This window comes from Trachurus japonicus, chromosome 16 (assembly GCF_045865225.1).
Source record: "Trachurus japonicus isolate A0001 chromosome 16, Traja_1.0".
Classification (NCBI taxonomy): Eukaryota; Metazoa; Chordata; class Actinopteri; order Carangiformes; family Carangidae; genus Trachurus; species Trachurus japonicus.
Genome location: NC_140922.1, coordinates 26,032 through 43,357, shown reverse-complemented (window position 1 = coordinate 43,357; position 17,326 = coordinate 26,032). Strand labels below are relative to the sequence as shown.

At 40.9% G+C, this 17,326-nt stretch overlaps 1 protein-coding gene across 1 annotated transcript; it reads right to left on the bottom strand.

Moving 5' to 3' along the window:
* Positions 1–1,628: 1,628 nt before the first annotated feature.
* Positions 1,629–17,092, bottom strand: LOC146971375 (cytosolic non-specific dipeptidase-like). The gene is made up of 11 exons (XM_085803373.1): positions 16,948–17,092; positions 15,357–15,500; positions 11,707–11,869; positions 8,475–8,563; positions 7,666–7,863; positions 7,433–7,517; positions 6,123–6,283; positions 5,880–6,044; positions 5,653–5,794; positions 3,366–3,513; positions 1,629–2,021 (listed from the first exon to the last, which is right to left on the bottom strand). The coding sequence occupies exons 1-11, from the start codon at positions 17,056–17,058 to the stop codon at positions 1,943–1,945; spliced, it is 1,485 nt and encodes a 494-aa protein (XP_085659499.1). The 5' UTR covers positions 17,059–17,092; the 3' UTR covers positions 1,629–1,942.
* Between the last annotated feature and the right edge of the window lie 234 nt (positions 17,093–17,326).

The window sequence follows — 17,326 nt, the reverse complement described above, 5'->3', positions numbered from 1 at the left end:
CTGGAGTAATTGTGATAGTTAACTACATGACTTGTGACTTGTTATGAGTGACAATGGAGGCTCTCTGTCTTCCATCTGCCGTCTCACGGCTGAAAACCAACCTTGCAACATCAGTGTAGTACCTGGCCGCCGCCCGGTGTCCCAGCTCTCGTCTCTGCACACCGCAACACCCGTAATCTTTTGTTCATGAAGGTTAGAACACATGCGCCGTAACATCGTATATGCTATGAAACATTTTCCACCGCTCCATTTATTGATTTTTCGAAAACAGCGGAAAAGCGAGCGGACTTGCATAGTTCCCCTTTAAATAGTACTTTTTTTCTTGTCCTTCTCTTTCAACACTTTAACCATGCATCTGTATAGAGCAAATAAATACTATGACTTTTCATGTATGATGCATATCACTGTATACAATCATGGCTGTATTATACAGTTAAGAATGTTTTCATCAGAGGAATAATAATTGTTAAATTAAATAAAAAATGTTGTCCCATCTCAAAAAACAGTGGCCCTGACAGCTTGATGCAGTGCAGCTAAATAAATCACCTGCAAAGACACAAATGCAGTACACACCACTCAAATTGAAACTTGAATTTTGAGGTGTTGTGAATTCTTAGTGGGTGTTTATGTATTTGCAGATGTTGTGAGTTTTTGCAGATACAGGTCAAACTGATAAAGCACTTTTCTGAATTTGTACTGTCTGTGTGCCCGTGAAATGCATTGAGTTCTCAGGGCCATCGCACAAAAACTAATAAAAGAAAGAATTTGGCCTCTTTTACATGATGATAATGCAGATCTGAAGCAAAGACCAAAACGCAAGAAAAACCTCACAAGTTAAACAACTGACTAAAAACTGCAAAACATAAAGATACAGAATATACAAGGTGACTTATGATAGAAAATAAAACGAAACAAAGATAAGTGATTGGTTATATTCATATGTATGCTAATGGAGTTTTAATAATAAACATTACTATTGCTTTGTTTTCTATTACTTATGACTGTTGTACTTTGTTCATAGATGTAGGTGTTCTTTATAGTATAGATATGTAGGCTTACAGTATGTAAAAACATCTCCATAGTGATGCCTAGTGGTACTCACTGTGGAGAATATAGCAGGAAATGTATAAGTGCCATTAAAAATTAAGTATGCCGCATTCATGTTATAAAACAGCAGAATTGTATGGAAGCAACTGATACATGTGCAAAAGCATTTGCAATTTGTACAGAGGAACAAGAAATTGCTACTATGAAGTGCACGAATGGCTAAATGTTGTGAAGGTTGAACTAATAGCTATGAGAATTTCCATTCTGATCTGAGAAAAGCACCAAAGTGACTGAGAAAAACTGTAAATGAATTCCTGCAATTAAAAAATCATTAAAGTAAAGCTTCCAAGATTTTATGTTTTTATAGTATTTTTTGTGCTTTTTAATGCCATATTTGAGACTTTATAAGTTTGTCGTGCAGGTTGCAACATTCTCATAGAACAATGGCAACTATCAAAGAGTAAAGAACAGCTCTGAAATGAGTCACTGCATGAGTCCTCAGTATGTTGACTGGCAAATAAACATCTCATGGCTGACATATAATGTGTTTGTCTCATCATTACACAAACAAATACACACTGTTGCATTGTACAGCTTTTACTACATGACACACACATACAGTACAGTCTGACTTTACATGGGGCAAAAACACATTCGAAGTGAGGGTGATGAAAACACTTAACGACAATGTCATAGATAGATAGATAGATAGATAGATAGATAGATAGATAGATAGATAGATAGATAGATAGATAGATAGATAGATAGATAGATAGATAGATAGATAGATAGATAGATAGATAGATAGATAGATAGAAAGCCGAAAAAGACATCAGAGTGTTTCAGGGAAAGTTCATTGTAGCTGGAATGTCTGAGAGAACAGAGCTGCGCAACATCACACAGTTGTCTTTCTAATCTGGGACACTTCATGCAGGTAGGCGATGAATAATTTGGTTCCCTCGATGTAGTTGTACCTGTGAGAGGGAAAAGAGACTAAACCTGTTGCCTGTTGAAATGTGTACAAGGAACTTCATGTGAGTTATCTTTACATATACTATCAATCTGCCAACACCATTATCTGCAGGGGTTGGGGTTTGACTATCATATGTGACCTGCTCTGGCGAAATGAGTCGGAAGTCGCAACATTCTATTTTTAGAGCTGATACCATGAAAAACCAACAAAAAATTATTATTATTTTTTTTTTGCAGATTTCAAAGAAATGACATTTAAAACAATCTCCCAAATAAATTAGCCTACATTCTAAAACAATCTACCCCCCCACCGCCCCCCTCCCGCCCTTTCCCCTGCTGTTAGCCTGGCCTGCCCTCCCTTCCCATGAACCAGTCTGCCATCCAGTCCTCCCATTAAGCCAGCTCTCCCTGCCCCCACCCCCCCACCCCCCACCAGAAGCTGCCTTCATCAACTCTTTTAACATTTCAACATGTTTCCCACATTCTGTGTCACAAACTATAAATTGTTTTCTTGTCTGTAACAACATCTATTGCACGTCTGCCCGTCCTGGGTGAGGGATTCCTCCTCTGTTGCTCACCCTGAGGTTTCTCCAATTTTTCCCTGTTAAAAGGGTTTTCCATGGAGTTTTTCCTCAGCGGATGTGAGGGTCTAAGGGCAGAGGATGTTGTTGTGATGCCATGTAAAGCCCTTTGAGACAAACTGTTTGTAAAAACAGGCTATACAAATAAAATTGCCTTGCCTTGCCTTGCCACAACATTAAATCCATTTATGATAGAGACGAGCTGTAAACTGCATCTGAATCCCGGGATTCCTCGCTTCCTGAGTGTCCTTGAATGGTGCTTTTGTGACAACAAGAACGGGGTCCTAATCGCGTAGTACGGGAACAGATGCTAAATCGAGCGTAGCATCGACACTAAACCGAATGTAGCATCGACACAACGCTTGCACATGTTTTACAAAACATCAACAAAGCATTACAACTTCCGAACCGTTTATGATAGAGACGAGCTGTAGCCGCATGTGAATTATCTGCTTTCCGAGGGTCATTGAATGGTGCCTCTATAACAACAAGGGGGTGCGTATAATCACGTGGTACAGGAACAGACATCCGCTGGCCAGAGACGTTATATTGTTTTCTCTCAGGTTTTTAATCGGAAAAAGAGAGTGGAAGACCATAATTCAAATGGCCATATCTTGAAAACCATCCAATGTATGACTTTGACTAGGGTTTCATTTTAAAGCATATTTTCTCCTATTTACATTGATTACCTCTCAATTTTGAAATTTGGGTCACTGTGACTCATTTTGCTGGATCAGGTCACATATGAAGGTAGTGCGGTCAAACCTGCTCATCTTCTCATTCTGGGAGTGTAGCCCGTCATCAAAGCCTCCGATGGGCATCATGATGATGCTTTTTCCTGTCACATCCACAAAGGTTCTGGCAATAGGGATGGTCCCGCCCTCTCGGATCAGATCAGGATCTGTGTTAAAAACTAGGGTCCAAAAATGACGGGTATGAAATCTCAAGTGTTTGACTGCAGAATAAAGCTGGACATTTATATATTTATATCATAACTGTCACTTAAACAAGATTTCCTAAAGCATTCATTACTGGGTGCCAAAAATGTACAAAGGATTGAAAATAAAATTAACTGTAGGCTAAGGGATAAAAAAACTAACTGTCTTGGCAAATATGTCTTTACAAGAAAAGTGAGAGTTAAATTGTCTTACCTCTTGCTGTGCTTTACACACAGTTTGAATGACTGAACATAATGATTTGTGTCAAACATAAATAGGAGAATAGACTGTAACGCCACAGAAACAGAACTCATGTACAAAGTACATTTACAGGGATAGTTCAACATTTTGGCAAATTGGCCCATTGCCATAATCCCTATAGTTTTAGGAGAAAATCTGTTACCTTTAATTGTCGGTGCAAGCTATTTTTAGAACGGCGGAGCAGAGCCGTGAACTGCTCAGAGCCACTCTACGGAGGCTAATGGGATTTCTTGGTTTCTTTAATCAAACTCATCAATACACAATCCAACAACTCCAAAACGCTCTGGTGGACAAGTTGTGACCTGCACATTCACCACGCTATGAGATAACGGAACATTACGAGACAGAGTTGTGTTAGATGTAAATTCATGCAAAACCACTGATGCGCGTTCCCATCGGGGGCAGTTTTTCGGCAAGCAGTCTCTGCATTTCCCTCTAAAACAACTCTGTCTGGTAACGTTCTGTTATTATCTCATAGCGTGGTGAATGTGCAGGTCACAACTTGTCCACCAGAGCGTTTTGGTGTTGTTGGATTGTGTATTTGATGAGTTTGATGAGGGAAACCAAGAAATCCCATTAGCCTCTATAGCGTAGCTCTGAGCAGCTCGCAACTCTGCTCCACCGTTCTAAAAATAGCTTGCCCCGACAAATAAAGGTAACAAACTTACTCCTAAAACTAAAGGGATTATGGCAATTGAAACAGACTTTTTCCTTGGTGCTGACCTTTTGGGGAGGTGTGAATACAAACTACCGGACTCTGGTGCGGACCAAACACGGGAACCGAGACCACCTCTGCAGCTGGGACTCGGTTCACTTGTTTGGTCCGGACCAGAGTCCGAAAAGAACCCTGGTGTGATATGGTGTGAATGCAGACCTAACTTTTTCAGAACCAAATGCAAAATCCAAGTGCCTTTTTGGATTCAACAGGCTTCTGTTGTTGTCAGAAAATGTGGAAATGATCAACAATGAGCCGTGGGTCAACATGGAGCACAGATTGAGACAGACACGCTGCCTCCTTGATATTTGGTCAGAGGAAAACATTTATCAGATGCTGAAGAGGACGCACCTGTAGTCGTTATGGATGCACATTCTTAATATTTCTTTAACTGATAACTGAAGCTTGTTATCTGATTAATAACCGTTAACTGATAGGAATTAAATGCTCTGAGTGTCTGTGACTAGGCTAATGCCAATCGGCAATGCAATCATCCATCCTGAGAGGATGATTAACAATGTTTTTTTTGCTGTTATCATACACGCATGCTGCCAAATCTGTGCAGCTGTCCTGAAGGCAAAGTTCTTGTTATCAGTTAACAGTGTGCATCCCTAGTAGCCATCTTGCACATCTGTATCCTTGACGATGTACAATCAGGAGGTTGTCCAAGTGACCAATAAGCACAGGACAGGTACAACTAAAAGGGCAGCAAAAAACGCATTCATGACCTCCATTGTGTACTTTTCGTGGAAGATTCCGCCGATAATTTTTATCCAATGATTGAGCGACTGTGGGACACACATGCTTTTGTTTACAAAGTTGGTCTGCTTGTAAAAAAAAAAAAAAAAGCAAAGTGGTCTGTACCGAAGCAAGTGAACTATCGGACTTTCCTGGTGTGAATACGCCCTCACAGTGTGGAACTAGAACTTTATACTAGTACTACTCATCTGGCAGACACATTTGTCCAGAGAAAGTAACAAGTGAGACATCACTAAAGTTTCAAGTGTAAATAACGTGTATAGTATCTATTTATTTAGGTTAGGGTTAGTTTTATAGTTTGCTTCAGCTATACTATCTGTACAAAAGATTTTGATGCAATGTTGGGTGCTTCACGTAGGATGAGAGCTGTTGTCAGTACCTCGTTTGACAGCAGCCTTCCCCGCCTCATAAAGAGAATGCTTAGTGTCAGCCAGCCAGGGCTTTGCCCCAATCACCATCGTGACCTTCAGTCTGTTAGGGCTCTTCCTCTTGGCAAACACTGAGTGAAGGTAGTCTGTCACCTGGAGAATCATAACAAGAGGATAGAGAGCAGTTGTGGTCTGTGTGAGTTAACAATTAGCTAAAAAAAAAAACATTCCATCTTACCTGTTTCTTGACCATTGCAGGATTCATGTTGGGAACTTGTCTGATGGAGAACTTTGCAGTGACCTTAGCAGGAATCACAGTTTTTGTGCCAGGGTCAGAGAAGGCTCCCTCAATGCCATGGATGGAGACGGTGGGGTAACGCCACATGTGAGCCAACACATCCACCTGCAGAAATCACATGATGAAAAATCACATCTCATCATCATTATATTAAACTTGATCATTTAAAGATTACTCCCTCACCTTGTTGCTGTACATGAGTTGGTTGACACCAATCTTGTTCTTGTAGTGGTCGATGTCAAACTGGATGTCCTGGTACATCTTCCATTCTTCATCAGAGAGAGGGGCCACTGCATCCCTGATCCCAGGAATCAGGATCTTCCCACTGGGGCTGATCAGTGTGTCTGAGGAATACCAGCAGAATGGCCACCAATGTTTCTTTAACACTTAAATAACATTAGCATCCATGGTCTATTGGTCTACTCTGCTCACACTTCAGAGGGGAAGACCTCAATCTTGATCTTGCATACTCACTAATTACTGCACAGCTCTTGGATCTGATCTACAAAAATACAACCTACTGAGTGTTTTATGCTATAAAAAAACTAAAAGAAAACTAGAAAGCAGAGAAAATGTGCCACCCAGTAAAAGGTAAGCAGTCACCATGGCAACCTCTGCGGGCAGGCTGCCACACAGGTGTATTCAATCAGATCATTAGCACATGGAGGAGTTTTGTGGTGATCAACTATTGTACTTTCTAAGTCCAATGCACATGTAGTGGAGGCTGGTCCATAGAGTTAGAGGAGGTTGGCCCTCCTCTATTTTTGAAATGCCAGAGGAAGATCAACATATTTTTTAGAAAGAGTAACTGGTTGAAATGAACCATTACCAAATCATTTGTATAATATTTTTTAATCTCTTTTATGGAAGAAAATCCACTAAATCCACTTAAAACGATTCAACAGCGACAGCTACAGGTGGAGGAGACAGAGCAGTCTGTGTGAAGAGTGGGGAGCACTCTGTGGTGAAGTGGCAGAGAACAGGTTTAGTGATCATGAGGTCATGGGTTTGATTCCCATGTTGACAGAGATGGCAAAACCGGCCGTAGCTCCCGTGGCCCATTCAAAATTTCCCAGAGGAAATTTTCTAGTTTTATATTCTATATTTTTAAAACTTGTATAACACAAGACAGATTTTAGTTTTACATTACTGTAAGTTAGCGTCTGTTGTACAAAACCGTGACCCCATAACCGAGGTACATACCGAACCGTGACTTGTGTGTACCGTTACACTCCTAAGGCCAAAACAGTCAGAACCTATACTGTATGGCCAAGAGCATCTTATGTTGGCCTTCCAGGTATAATGGCAAAGGCCACATCTTCCTAACACTGTGTCCTGTGAAGGATGGACCCCTGAACAGCATCTTAAAAGCTAATTAGTAGATGCCAAAGTTAAATATGACTAGATAATAGTCAAATAATGTTTGTTCCCTGAGCACCATGCATGTTAATGACAATGTGTATTAGATACTACACATTTAAAAATACACTCACCAAGAATGCCAATGAGGTCAGTCATTGGTTCAATCACAGTACCACCATACACTCCAGAGTGTAAATCCTGTCTTGGTCCTTCAACCTGCAGACACACCAAAGGAAAACGTTGCCACAAAGCAGCAAAGCGGTACACAGGTGCAGTGTGTGTGTATGTGTGTGTGTGTGTGTGTGTGTGTGTGTGTGTGTGTGTGTGTGTGTGTGTGAACTATGGATTAGGCACAGTATCTTACCTCAGCAAAGAAGTAGCAGTTGCCTCTGGTGCCGTAGGTGAGGGCAGGTCGTGTGCTGAGCCAGCCACAGTCTGAGATGATTATATAATCCACATCAGAGAAGAATGTGTCTCTTTGGGCCAAGATCATGGCATCAAGGCCATTAGAGCCTGTCTCCTCCATGCCCTCAATTACAAACTTCACATTCACTGGCAGCTCCTGGTGGACCAAAATAGCAATTTGACATGTTTGGCTGTATGTGACACTAGCAATAAGCAGTTTGGATGGAGAATCTGATCTAAAAACTTTGTTTGTATGGGAGATAAGCACCTATTTTTAAATTCCAGTGGTGTTTCAACAGCCTTTACAGATTGTATGATCATGAGTCTTTTATCTTTGTCTGAAATTAGTCTTATCAACAGCTACGCATACAGTATCTGGAACATGTGTTTTGATGTGAATGCTCAGTTGATCTATTCTAAACAGAATGCTGCAGTGACTTTACAGTAATAGCACTGACACTGCAAGTTGGTTTTACAGAAGTTAGTTTCACTGAAGCTTGTTTCCTCCCTCCTTTCTCACTTCCCTAAAACAAACTACTGACATAAACAGTAGTATGCAGTAGCCTATGCAGTACTCTTCTGGCCCTATCTTGCCTCATTATCTGTATCTGCTTTTTTATATTTCAAGACAAAGATAATGCAAATATGACTCTCATCTGTCTATGGTCTCATCTTATAGTGCCTCTGCAGCTCCCAGTCACATTTGATTATGTTGATCAGCATGAAGAAGAACTATTCAATATTGTGGTGTTGTGGACTTGATCTCACCATACTGAGGGTCTGGTAAGCCTCCACTGCGTGGATCCAAGCTAAAACTGGGGCCTTGTTATCTGATGCTCCTCTTCCATATAGGTTACCTGAAGGCAACACACCAATCATTACTCATTTATGCTTTATAGATGCAACAGCTGTCTGAGATTTAATAAATAACTGCTGCATGACTCCTGCTTAGAATTCCAGCCCAACAGCGTTAGATAAATCAACTTGTATTCATTATTACATTCAAGTATGTAACAATGTAGGTATGTTAATCTGAATGTATTTAGAAACAATGGTTAAATAAATATCGGTCTTCTTAAATATATGGCTTAACTTGATCCATGTGCTGTGTATTGTCCATCATAAACCCCTGTAGCTCATGACATGGCCTTGAATCAAGAGCTCTCAGACTTGGAATCTCATCACTGGGACCAGGTTGGACACTGACTTAAATGGTTTGCCCTTACCAAATACTTTCTTCTCCTTTTTTTGGAACATGTTCTTATTTATTTATTTTTTTTAACTAGCATTAATCTCAGACATTTAACAAAAATATTTTTTTCTTATTTTCTCTCCCCAGTCTCCGCACTGCCAATGCAAGACAACATCATTTGAATAAATAAAATCAGTGTGTAAAAAGGGAATTTGCACACTGCAATCAATATTACACTGGAAATAAGTAAATACCCTTAGAAATAGATAATAAATACATTAACAAAAAGTTGATATTCAAAAATATAAAGGCTGGCAATTTACTTTTCGTAATTATCACACCAGACAAGTTTGTTGAGGTCTCTGGATCCAAGGTAGGGTCAAGCATTAAGAACAAAATTGTGGGTTGACTTTCTAATGCAATATTTCATCTTTTCTAACTTAAGGAATAGTGTCTGGTCTTTCATCCAAGACGAAGCCTTGGGTGGATTTGCTGATTTCTACTCCAACAGGATTCTTCTCTGGGCAAGGAGAGCTGACAGGCCCTCCAGAGACTGCAATTTCAGCACTAGGTTTAATATCGTTGCTAAAAGCTTCAGATAAACTTTGAGATACAGAATTCCAGAAATTATATAGCTTTTTACAGAACCAGAACATATGGGTCAGATTGGCCTTAGTGACAATGATCACATGGTTCACTGACATAGATCCAAGAGACTCTGGGCCCTAGTTTGCTGGCGCAGCGCAGGTGGCGCAAGGTAGCGCAGCTGGTCTAATGCAAGTTTCGACCAGCGCAGCCTAGTGCAAAGTCAGATTGGAAGATTGGCAGATCGCGCTGCGCTGAGATAGGCGTGGCCGCGCAGCAGGGGGAGGCGTCACAGATTCAGCTTGGTGCAGTGGAAGTTTTGTCCGAAAATGTCCCGCCGAGGTTGCGCTGAAAGCTCGCCACCTCCAACCAGGTCTATTCTCAGCGCAGAGCGAAGCGCAGCAGGTGCAGTGGAAGTTTGGCTGACTGACCTGCAGTGCACACACGTCACCAAGACCTCACAGGCAGATTTCCACAGTTCCAGACACATTTCAATGCAATAAATATCCACAATAACCACTATTTAATGCAACTAACGGAATCAACACGTGAATTTATATCTATATAGATTGTCCCGTCACATCTGACGTCAGATCAAAGCAGAGATCAAAGGCTGTGGCACGCGCAATGGAAACTCCACCTGAATTAACACAGCAGGGACGAACTGGCACTGAAAAGCAGCTGTGGATGTCCCAAAAGCAGGACTGAGGGTGGATGACTGCATGTCGCTGCCGTGTTGAGATACCACACGTTGTGATGATCCCCTTTATTTATTTATTTACTTATTAATTCATTAGCGGAGAGCGACCGCATCACGCAGCTGTAATGAAAAACAAAACACAAATCTTCATCTCTCTTAGTCCACCACAACAGCCTCGGTATCAGATAGTCAGTATATAGCCTACTACAGTATACTCAGCATCTCTATCACAGAAAAAAAAGAGAAAAAAAGAGACGGACAGAGAGAGAGAGAGAGAGAGAGGAGGACAGAGAGAGAGAGAGAGAGAGAGAGAGGGAGGGAGAGAGAGAGCGCGAGTCCTTTACGCTGATTTAATCCACATGGTCTGTGTTTATGTTGTGATTAGTGTACACCTGTCATCTTGCTTACATAGGGTTTGAATAAATGTGAGTTTCTTTATTAGTGTATTAGTTGTTTCTTAGATTGGGTAGGGGTTCTCAGTATATCAGATCAATCCTGGTTAAGTATATTAGTAAACTCATTATTGGTCACTCTGAGCTCGGACCTCCGGACCAAAACAGCTGTTTCCTCCTGGGAGAGGTTCGGCCTCTGGCGTCGCTGTTTCCTCCGTCCATGTCCAAGTATAAAATGACAAACTTGCAGCGCGCATCACCCGCCGCGCAGTTAAAGGTGAGGAGAGGAGCTCCTTTGATTGGTGAAGATCTGACTCGGCTGTGTCAAACCCACTCCACGCCTTTCTCTCCTCCTCCTGTCTCCCTCCCGCCCTCTCTCCTCCCTCTTCACCGTTTGCGCCGGTGGGAGGGACGAGGGGAGGGGCTGCGCTGGTCTAAGTCTGACTGCGCTGTCCAGCAAACTTGCGAAATGGACCTGGGCCACACCCCGTTGGCGTGGCGAAGCTGCGCTGATGCTAGACTTCACCTGGTCGACGAAACTAGGGCCCTCTGACTCAACTATAATGAATTTGATTGGAAAACCTTAAGCTGAATCGAGCCAAGACGAGTACAAGAGGTTGACCCATTTAGTCTACATTATGCCCCATCCCAGGTTTCATCTTAGATATCTATTCCAAGTTATTCTGCTCAGTTTGCTCTGATTTTATCGAGTGGCACTTTTTTGTAAGTTTGCTGCCCAATAATAATACATCAGATTGGGCAGAGCCAACACCCTCTCTGTTTTATACCTCTGGAGGAGCAACTTATGAATCCTGGGATATTTGTTATTGTTTAAAAATAAGACATCAATTTATCAACAAGTCTACACAATACTACAGATAAAACATTCAATCAGACAATCAGTGACACTCTCATTAACTCTTATATTGACTGAGATCAACTAACATTCTTACTGAGGAAGCATTCACATCTGAGCATCCAAAACTTTTTTAGTTCTTCTCAAGTAGCTTCAGGATTAAAAAAAAAAAATCACTAAATATGTGTGAGCTTGTCCCTGCTCTTACTGACTGTGATGTTTGTGGCTGCATTCCATTATTCTCATAAGTGACTGAGCAGTTAAAAGAGGATTACCGTTGATGTCAGTCAGGTTGTAGGGATCTGTTGCCCAGCCATCCTCTTTCTTCGCTGGTTGGACATCCACATGGCCATAGACGCACACTGTGTGCTTGTTGGAGTCGTTACCAAACTGAGCCGTCACCACTTTAGGCAATCCTAACATCTGGCCATTGGGCAGCTGTGCATGTCAAAGGAGAGTTAATATCAGCTTAACCTGTTGTACTGCGACATAGAAGTTAGTCTATTTCTCTCAACATCTGAACCCATTTGAACAGTACTCAATAGAACAGTAAAGTCTATCATCTTAACAGTGTGGGGGGCCAACCTTCTGACATCCCCACCAGTCTGGCATAGGCCTCTAATTGTCTAAATGGCAACACTTAATTTTCTAACAAATTTCCCGTCATTCCGACAATTCTTGCCTCCTATGGTCCAAATGACGGTATTTCTTTCTTTTTTTAAACATCCTGCCTTTCCGACAATTCCATAGCGTGTTTTTTCCCAAAAAGATTTTGCACTCGTTGGGTTTACGCAATGATGAAAGGATTTGGTTAAGTTTAGTAAAAAGACCAGGTAGAGGCTAGACAGGCCATATAGACAGAGTCCAGAAGTAGAGATTCCAGATAAGTGGGAGGGAGTGACATGTTGAGTAACGCACATTTCCTTATATTGTAAGCCTTGTTGGAATGGTGGGACGATGGCATGTCGGAATAGCGGTATGTTGGAAATGTGGTAGTCTAAATGGTGGTATGTCGGAGTGGTAGGATGTCGGAATGGTGGGATGTTGGCATGACAGCATCTAACCAACAGTGTGGGTTTAGCGGTTACACCCCGCCTTTCCGAAAACAGACTTCCATTCTTCGTAATAGCGGGGTTTCCTATTTTTTCTAAAGACCTCACTATTCCAAAAGGCTATTGGGGAAAATCCTCCATTCCATTCCTCCATCCAGGTTTTTTCCGACCAGTTGATGAACTGAAAAAGAATTATAACGTACACATTTGACGAGAGGAACTAAGCAGGATTATTCCCGTGGCTATGCTAAATTTTTACCTTAATTAAAAAGCTCCGGAGTAATTGTGATCGTTAACTACATGACTTGTGACTGGTTACTAGTGAGAACGGAGGCTCTCTGTCTTCACCTGGCGTCTCATGGCTGAAAACCAAACTTGCAACATCAGTGTAGTCCTTGGTCGCTGCCCCGGTGTCCCAGCTCTCGTCTCTGTGGCACCGCGACACAAACGCGCTGCGCAACCTGTAATCTCTTGTTTATGGCGGTTACGTCATCCACTGCTCCATGTATTGATTTTTCACCGGCCTCGTTGCAAACAGAGGAAAAAGCGACCAGACTGGCATAGTTCCTCTTCTGTTCATGTCCCTGTGAACACTCAATGGAAGCGTGCCTATGTTCCCTCAGTCCTGCCCTTTGTTCCCTCATTTCTAAGGCTTTTTTTCATTCCAAAATTAGGCCCTATGTTCCCACATTTCCTTTATCATCAATTTGCATCAGATTTTATCCCAATTTCTCCCAATTTGGTAGTCAATTACACCCAACCTATTATCCAGTAGCAGTTGACAACAGATGTAATGTAGCTTTTAGCTAAATCTGGGAACATAGGGCCCTGGTTACATAGGGCTGACCCCTTCCAACACCGCTACTCCTTATACGAAATTAAACTCACCTCCATGAGTTAGTGCAATTTAGACAACAAACTTCTACAGTAATACAAATAGTGTTAGTAGTAGTAAACAAAGCATTAGAAAGTTTGTACAGTAAGTACACCAGGAATTCCGGACATTATTAGTGGGGTAATTTAAGATAGTTGCTTGGTAACATTAGCGCCATTCGGTTAATAGCGGTAACTCGACCACTGTTCGAGCAAAAAACAGCTTCTGGTGGTGGGGGGGGGGGGGGGGGGGGGGGGGGGGGGTTTGGCTCGACGTCAAAAAAAAATGACTTGACTTAGAGTTTAATTTTGAGGAAATTCTTAGAAATAAGAGAAATCTAGGCAACATAGGGCTGAGGGAACATAGGTCTGAGGGACCATAGGACTGTGGGAACATAGGGCCTAATTTTCAAAGTTTTCTGTGAAAAAAAAATCTTAGAAATGAGAGAACATAGGGCTGTGGGATCATTGGGCTGTGGGAACATAGGGCTGACCCCCTGGTGGAAGGGGGGGGGGTTGGTTATGTGTGGTCACTGCCTTCCAGTGGCCGCTGAAACTGAATGTTTGTGCTGCCAGTCGGACACGGATGTGTTTTGTCAGTGCCTGGGCGCTATGCTGGACATGGAAAGTTGCTGCGTAACGTGTAACTGGAGGAGAGTGGGTGAGTTGTTTTGGTCTCTTTTCAATAGAAACCAGGCAAAGCTAACAGATGTTTGATGCCACGTATTATGGGCTGGGACGCTGTTTGTACTGTTGATGACGAATGACAGAAGAATACATGATATCTCAAAACATACATCAAGTATAAAAAGTATAAAAACAGAGTACAAAAAAGCTCAGAACATAGCCAAAACAACACTCATCTCGGTGCACCTTAGTCTACCAAATTGGCTGCATGCCGTGTTGCGCCGGACGTAATTAGCACTGTGCAGGCAGCGCCACACTGTGCAACTGTGCACCTCGCTTGCGCCTGGTAAGAAATTAGAGCCCCATATGTTTATTGAGTGTGGGAAGCTGCTTTGAAGTGTTCTGGTAACTAATGAGGGGGCAGAGTTAGTTCATGACTGCTTCTCTGCAGTTTTGTAGTCAGCAACTCTTTTGCTGCTGTAACCCTCCCTGATGAGCAGGCTCTGTTTCACATAGCAACAAATTATAGTGATAGTTAAAGTTGCTTCTTAGCAGCCACTATTGGACAAATTTGGGCAATTCTGAGTAGAGACAAAATAGGCAGACAACAGGAACATGGGCATTGCAATGCATATTGACAGCATGGAATGATGATGAGTGTTTTGATTCATAAGAGAAAAACAAATGTTCTTACATTGACTCCAATTGTTTAGAGCAGAATTCAAATGTTTTCTAAAAAAATCCGTTTTTGAGATACAATTCTGATATTTGCCAGACTTCATTAACCATAAATCCAACATATTCTCCATTTCCTTCAGGAAAATTGAAAATGTATTTAGCAAGAATTGGCTTTTATATGTTTACAGTCAAACGTTTTCATGCACTGTAGGCTCAATTGTTCAAATATCAAAAATCCAGGTGTTAACTTTGTGGCAGTCTGAAGATGCAGTGTAGCAAATTTGGTGTCAATTGAGCAAACATTTTGGAACAAGAAAGGTGTAATAGTTTTTACAGTTTTAAAAAATATAAACTGACTTCATAATTTGTACTGAGTTCAAGTTTCTAAAGTATTGGGGCTACATTTTGGTGAAAGTTGCAAAACTGTAGCACATAAGGTTGGTGTGGTAGGAATTTTCAAACTTAAATGCCTGCCCCCCCTCCCCCGAGGAATATTGACATGTCCTTGGAGTTGCGTATATCTGGCTTTGTGCAAAGTTTGGTGATTTTTCGTCTATGGGAAGTGGGATTACCTAAAAAGAGGAAGAAGAAGAAGAATGCTGCAGAAAACAATAGGCAGTTTACGCTGCCTGGCCCCTAATTACAGTGTCTAATATAAACATTATTAATGAAAGAGGGACAACCCTGTTACTGACTTCCTGTTCTCCGATGTCCACCAACTCCACCATGCCACCCATCAGCCTCAACTTCTGAGCTGCCTTCTCCATCATGTGGTGCAGGTCTGGTCTCTTCAGGACATTACTGGAGTCACTCTCGATAGCAACCCAATCCCGCAGAGCCTGAAATACGCATACACATTCAAAGCATCATCTTTCATATTCTGTAGGATACAAACTACATATATATATATATATATATATATATATATATATATCAACACAAAGCTCCAGCATGCAGCAGTTCTGTATTCTATGTGTGTGTGTGTGTGTGTGTGTGTGTGTGTGTGTGTGTGTGTGTATTGTATATATATATACAGTACACACTATATTGAGGAATCTCAGGTGATAAAATAAGAAATGAGGTTGGTTGTTCTCTTCTACCCATATAATCAAAATGACACTGTTTACACTTATCCATAAACTCAAAGCTGTTAAGCCAACGTGCAATAATCACTTCATCATGTACATATTCACTCATTCTGTTCTGCACACTTCATGTCTGTGCAATGTGCTGAATGTGATTCATTCGTTAAACTATTTATTTATTCAGTTGTATACATATGCTTTTAAACTTCTGTTGTGTTTTTAACAGAACTAATGCTCGTACTTTCATTATGGTTTTGTGTTAAATGTCAAATAAAGGACACTGGCTTGAGCTTGAGATCTTTCTGGGTGGAGTTTGCATGTTCTCCATGTGTCTAGGTGGGTTCTCTATATGATTTTCAGCTCTTCCCACAGTCCAAAGATGTTTGTCTAATATTATCCATCCGATAATATTAACATTGTACACAATAACACAAATAGTTTATCCTTCAAAACAAACATGGCAGAAAAAACAATTTTCACTTGACATGTTATTTAATTACACTATATGATGCACTATAATAATAAAAAATAACTGCATTATTTTGGGCAGTAATACATAATTACTCAGGAACTCATGTACTGTTATTTCTCTCCAGTTAATTTAAAGTAATACAAGTGTGTTGTAAACAGCAGTGGGTGTTGAATAAAACAAATATTCATGGAGTAGCTGCAACATTCCTATTCCAATGAGCCAATCATGACTTTAGTATCTGACATGTTTAATTACCATGTGCAGTGGGTTATTTTGAATAATTTGTTTTATAGGTCTAAACAACAATTGACAATTATTTTGACAGTCATTGAGGTATAAATTACAATTGTAATGGAAATGTATGGATTATTTTTTGTATTCTCCTTTTAGTGCAAATAATGATAATAACAAATGAACAATAATAATGATTGAGATTATGATCTGATAACTGCTGATCCCTTTTATTTTGGAGAGGTTTGTAGGCTGGGCCGTCTCTGTAGCGCCACACTTCATTTATGATGGTATATTGTAAGTAACACATTTTATCATTATGACAAATTTGACATTTTGTGATTTTTGATTAATTGTTCAGGGCTTGTTTCATAAATCACAATGATGGATGATATCTGTGCAATCAGTGTAACTTCTCCATGGAGTCTGTTTCGGTGGAGTGCTTCAATTCACAGTGTCACAACACTTAAAAGTGTAGGTAAAACAAGAAGAGTGTACCTCTACATATTCCTCCTGATGGCTGTCGACGTACTGCGACAGCTCCGAATATTGGAAAGCATGGGCAGCAGAGATGACCAGCAGGATGGAGGGCAGGACTGAAGCATTCATCTGTTGGCACAGTCAGACAGCTGTGAGAAGCTTTACTCCACTACTGTTAACACACACAGGGCTGTAGACCAGTTTCTGATATTAAATGTTACTCATATTAAGTCATTCTTTTTTTAAATTATTAAATGTTTTGTGTCAGTTTTCTGTTAATTTAATCTCCCTACATAATCAACAAATTAGAAACACAAATATTATAGACAGTGATTTGTTCAATGATTAGTCTACAAAAGAAATAGCACAGCTTTCCTCAGCCTAAAATGTATTTTTT

Coding starts and splice junctions, on each gene's coding strand:
- LOC146971375 (XM_085803373.1), bottom strand. CDS start 17,058: ATGAATGCTTCAGTCCTGCCCTCCATCCTGCTGGTCATCTCTGCTGCC. Junction 5,795..5,879: donor CTGCAATGGTCAAGAAACAG/GTAAGATGGAAT, acceptor ATGATTCTCCAG/GTGACAGACTACCTTCACTC. Junction 3,514..5,652: donor GAAGGCTGCTGTCAAACGAG/GTACTGACAACA, acceptor TTTGGACCCTAG/TTTTTAACACAGATCCTGAT.